The sequence below is a fragment of the Corvus brachyrhynchos genome, unplaced genomic scaffold (assembly GCF_000691975.1).
Source record: "Corvus brachyrhynchos isolate BGI_N302 unplaced genomic scaffold, ASM69197v1 scaffold267, whole genome shotgun sequence".
In the NCBI taxonomy this organism is placed as follows: domain Eukaryota; kingdom Metazoa; phylum Chordata; class Aves; order Passeriformes; family Corvidae; genus Corvus; species Corvus brachyrhynchos.
The window spans coordinates 101,681-107,376 of NW_008239124.1; the positions used below are offsets into that span (position 1 = coordinate 101,681).

Genomic DNA, 5,696 nt, shown 5'->3' on the forward strand with positions numbered 1-5,696 from the left:
AAAAGAAAACCAGCCAAAAAGGCAGCCTCCCTCTCTGTCCGAATGCCGGACTGACCACACACCCAGGTGAAACAAAAAAATAGCCAGCTCTTTTGTTTTTCTTAAATACCCAGCCATTTGTTCCCCTAGCAACATGTATGGGGAAAATTCCTTTAACAGAGAAAAAAAAACAGGAGAGCTCCTAAAACCCCAACAAGAGGAATCTCGTCTCCAGCGCTTGGAGCACCTCCTCCCCTTCCTTCTTCACTGACCTTGGTGTTGAAGATGGGGCAGTCAATAGCTAACTCATGTAAGCACAGTTAACTATTGGGAGACAGCAAATGTTAGTTCAGACAGCAGGTCTTAATTACAAAACCTAAGAAACCGAATTCGCCTTAATCTTGTCAAGATAGAAGGGACAAAGACCATCTCAGAGACCGCTGAATCATTCCTCACAGGACTACGCATGCCCAGGGAGAAAGGTAAAAAGTGCACTGTGAAGAAGACTACTGGCCTTCATCAGAAAGACCCCCGAGGAAGAGGAGAGGCCTTCCTCAGCACGACCACCAGAACACACAGCGCATGCGTGGCCCATATGCTAATGATATTAATGACTTCCGAGAAATAATTTGTATAAACACGCCTGTCCCAAGGAATGTGATGAATATTCATAATTTAACCCATAATACTGTGTTGTAGGGAGCACCAGTGTGTGTGTTTGGAGGAGCGATCCCCACACACCCGGTGTGCCAAATAAAGCAAATACCCACTTCTCTGACTCTGTCTCTGAAGTGTCTCCTGGCCCAGTTTCGGCATGATTCAGTTGTTTTCCCTCACATGTTCTCACCTCTTCCTCTTCTCTGACTAGAATCCAAAATCTCGTGACTTTGCTTTGATTTTCTTCTTAAATATGTTATCACAGAGGCATTACCAACCTCTTTCATTGGCCCAGTTTTGGCCAGCAGCATGTCCATCTTCAGAGCCATCAGCCATTGGCTCTGCTGGACATGGTGGGAAGCTTCCAGCAGCTTCCTCACAGGAGCCATCTTTGTGGCTCCCCTGCTACCTAAAACCAGGCTGTGCCAAACAGTATCTAACAGTGGAATATTGATGTGTTCATGTAATACAGTAAGGATGCTAAATAACACATTTAACAACAGATGTAGATATTTAGTTATTTTGAAACATTAGCCCTGAAGTAAAGCATGCAGAAGTGTGAAAGTCATGCCTTATGCCATAGCTGTGTCCTAATACTTGCATCTTCTGGAGAGACAAACTGCATTAAGATGCTACTGCCTCTGTGTGTTCATCTGGCCTTATGCTGGAGATTACTGCTCCTCACAGCAGTCATTAGAAGAAAATGTGTCTGAGGCTCAGCTACTTTCATTTGCAGCATTACTTGTTATTTATGTCATGGGTGAAGATGGGTTGCATGAATACAAAATCTATGAGCTATAACATGCAGAAGTTGTCTTCTGTCAGCTTTTTCCTGGAAGCTCTTGATTTTGGGATACAAAACATCCTATCCTAACAAAAATCTCTAAAATAGATTAACTTAATTAATTATACTCTAGACATCTTGATCTTCCTTTATTTCTTGAAGTTCACATTAGATGACATGAATCCTATCCCAATGTGAGAGCTCCATCTGTCCTGAAAGCCAACAAAACATATACAGGGTTTGGACTGTGCTTTCAATATTACTTGAACTACTGAGCACAGAGGGAAAGACTTAATTTTAGTATTTCAGGCTCAGCATGCATAGAACTGTCATCTACTTACTCTATTTTTAATCAAAGCATTTCCAACGAGATCAGTTCTTCTAATCACAGCTTTGCATGATTCTGTAAGCTTTAAGCTCCTGGTTACATTCTTCTTTGCTGCAAGACATTTTCTTTTTTTTTTCCCCTCTTTTTTTTCTTTAATTTGTAATATTCAGAGTGCAAAGATGCCCAAGATCTGCTTTAACCATCTTTTACAGTACTCTTATCTGTCTGGATAGTTAGCTCTTCTTTTATACAGTTTCTCTCAAAACTGGTTTTGAGTATGGACAGAATTATTTTGGCTCCTTGACTGTAATAATGACACAATAATGATTATTGTCAGTGGCAACCAGCCCATACTTAAAATTGAAGTCTGGCTTCAAAGTTTGATACCTACCTAAGGGTACATAACCATGAAGTTCTTAATTTCTTAGTTTTACAACCATCTAAAGTTCTGAATTTGAAAAGAACTGGGGTAGCTGGGGTTTATCTGTTGCTGTTATGACCATTGGAGTAAAGAAACTATGTAGAAAACATACAATTTTGCTAAATTAGGAATAAGGATTCATTTTAGGATTGAAACATAGTGAGGTGACTAGACAGTAAAAGTGTGGTCATCTTGAGAAAAGGAATAATTCAGCTCATTAATTGTCTTGAAACTTGCCTTGAAACTTTGTTAATGTATTTAGCTGAGGTTTTTTTAACTTTTACCTAGGAATCTATTAGATGGCTGGAAGATGAAAAAGCTCTTCTTGAGATGACAGAAGAAGTAGACTATGATGTGGATTCTTATGCTACCCAACTTGAAGCAATTCTAGAGCAAAAAATTGATATTCTGACCGAACTTAGAGGTAGATTGCTTTTAATCACTTTTGTGTGCATTTTCATATGCCATGAACACTTGCAGTAATAATGAGTAGAAAAAGAGTGTGGTTATGTTTTGGGGTCTTTTTTCACCTTATGCTGTCCTGTAATGTTCTGAGAAAGGAACATTTATTCAAGAACAAGTTCACATCTGTATTCAATCCATCCTAATTTAATGGAAGAGTCTGCTTTACCTCCAGAAAGTATAAACTTGATCCTGCAACTTTGGGTTGTTTCTTTTCTTTGTTCCAAAAGAATAAAGGAAAGAAAAAGAAAGCCTGCTGTTGTTTTTCAGTCTGTGCTTAAGAGTAATGTCAAGTTCTGAGTAGCATGGCTTTTATCCTACTTTTTTCCTTAGCAGCCTTTCTGTCAAAATTTTGTCAGCCTCTCTGTTGAAAAACCAACTGCAGATAATTTTTAGTTACCAAAATTGACTCTTCCATTTGTCTTCTAAAATCAGCATGTCAGCTTGGTACCTCATGGAGATTAATTTTTCATTTTAGTTTCTCTATGTATCTGCATTCCAGCAAACATGCTATACTGGTTTATTTTGGAGTTTTTTTATCTGTGTTAGAAAACTCTTTATAAGATAAAATCTTACATTTTACTCAGTCTGAGTATCTGCCGTAAGTTAGAATACATCAAGCAAATCAGATGAGGCCTGCTTGCTTTGTATGCATGTATTGGTACCAGTATACTTTAGCAAAGAATTAGATGTACATTCCTTTGCTTCTTATGGATGATGGCTTCCTCTTCAGGGAAAGACAATTTGAGACTGATGCCTTTTTGGGACTACCTAAAAACAGAAGCCAGACAAAATTAAGAGAATAAAAAGTGGATATATTTATTGAAGGGCCTTCAGGTACATTTAGGGCAGATGAAGCCCCCCCAGGGGCTACACGCAAAAATGGAGGACGGGTCACGGGTTTTCATACTTTTATAAGTTTGGTCCATTTGCATATTGGGGGTTAATCTTCCAATTACAGCTTCAAGTAATGAAGTCATTTACCCCAAGTTTGCTCCCCCCCAACTCACTTTTGTTTACATTTCTCAGGGCCTGAGACAGTAAGGTGTCCTTGATTCCCAGGCCTAAAGAGGAACTGTTTTGTCTGACCAAAATGGGAAAACAGTAGCTAACACTCTATATGGAGTTTAGAGTTATACACTAAAGAATTGCAGAATTACAAATATATGAAAAATATAAAAGCTAAAATTCTAAGGCATCCAGACAACTGCAGTGAAAAAACAGTTTAGGTGACTCCCTGTTCTTCCATAACTCATTAGATACTGCTTTTGAAACAAGATACTAGAGATAAAGGATATCTAAAAGATCTTTGCATCTTTACAAACAGCATGATACATATATAGCTTTACAGCAGGGAAGAACTGTTAAAGCTTCTTTCTCCCAGTAACTTTTCTGTTTTGCTCATGGCACATAATAGTCACCAAATATTTCAGCTTTTAGTCCTGTCACTTTGGGACTGACGTTTTTATGCTGTCAGTTTTGTTTCCTTCTTCCCATTCTTGGGCATATTACTGTGGAATGGAAGTGGAGGAGGACTATAAATAGGAAATGATAGCACTTCTTTTCTAGGGTTTCTCCTATTCTCATGCTAGCTATGATGAAAAAAATTATTGATACATTTCTGTTTACTTCAAAAATTTTATCACAAATGCTTTTCACATTCAAAGAAAAGTTTTTATCATAGAATCACATAATGGTTTGGGTTGGAAGGGACCTTAAAGATCATCTCATTCCCCTCCCTGCCATGGGCAGGGACAACTTCCACTAGACCAGGTTGCTCCAAGCCCTGTCCGACCTGGCCTTGACCACTTCCATGGGGCAGCCACAGCTTCTCTGGTCAACCTGTGCCAGTATCTCACCACCCTCACAGGGAATAATTTCTTCCTAAGAAGAGACAGGGGTAGCATCTAAGAAGGGACTAAGTTACTAAGCAACTTGTTTGTATGGTAAGTATTAAATTTAAGCTTATCTCAATCCTCTTGTAGTTTGTATCTTCAGCTATTTTTGTGGAGGAATGTTCTTTGTTTTGCATTAGGGCCAGTATGTGGGGCATCAGGCCTTAGTTTCAGGATCTGTGTTGAGCATAGGCACATTAGTACTCATTCTCTCTTTTTCATTAAAGATAAAGTGAAATCTTTCCGGGCAGCTCTACAAGAGGAGGAACAGGCCAGTAAACAGATCAACCCAAAAAGACCACATGCCCTTTGAAAGGGGGCCTCTGCTGCTAAAGGAATCTATGAACCTGTACTGCTATAGGACACATTTGTTACAAAACCCAGTGGTCGGAAGAGTGTGAAATGCTCCTATGATGTCTACAAAATGCTTCTAGACCAGACAATACAACCATGCAGGGTTCAGATCTGTGAAGCACTTTGTTTAAAATATTTCATTTATTCAATTTGTAAATTTTATGCTTGGAAAATTTGCCATGTTTTTAATAATGAAGTAGATCTGTGACAATTGAAAAGTCACAGTATTTCCTTTTAACTATGTTCAGTTTTGTTATAAAGACCAGTTGTGCAGTTTTAAATTGTGTTTGCTGCATGCGTACCTCACTAGTGGTTTTACATAATTTATCTTCTACAGACAGCTGTGCTTACTTCGTCCCATTCTGTGCCTTGATGAAGGCTACTTAACCCTAAACATCCTCTTTCTGAAGCACAGCCTTAATGAAAAACATTCATATTTGTCAATATAAATTGCTTTTAGTGTGTGTATATTTTTAATGTGTTTTGAGACTTTTTCTTTGGTGGCTAGTGCATTTCATAGCATGTGCCATATCCTTCAAACAGGAACTGCAAGAGCTGTTAGAGTGAACATACAGCTGGACATTCCATCCTGCTTGTAAAAAATCTGATATTTAGGTTTATTTGAATACCATAAAGAATAGTTATATAATTATAGCATTTTCTCTGTAATTAAAAAATAAAACACAAAAAAAAGTAAAAAAAAGCAAAAAAATACATTGGTGGATGTATAAAAAAGGGTAATGTTTAAGTACTGAGGAGAGTTGTCTTAGAATAATACAGATAGATATACAGTGTGTGGTATGGTGTGATAATGCT

At 38.1% G+C, this 5,696-nt stretch overlaps 1 protein-coding gene across 3 annotated transcripts in view; it reads left to right on the forward strand.

Annotated features, from left to right (window-relative positions):
• Window positions 1–4,839, forward strand: part of LOC103619546 (kinesin-like protein KIF2A) — a 78,692-nt gene extending 73,853 nt beyond the window's left edge. For all 3 annotated transcript variants that reach the window (XM_008638095.2, XM_008638094.2, XM_008638096.2), the window contains 2 exons: window positions 2,458–2,593; window positions 4,754–4,839. In XM_008638095.2, the coding sequence (XP_008636317.1) occupies window positions 2,458–2,593; window positions 4,754–4,839 (222 nt within the window). The remainder of the gene's footprint in view (window positions 1–2,457; window positions 2,594–4,753) is intronic.
• Window positions 4,840–5,696: the final 857 nt, after the last annotated feature.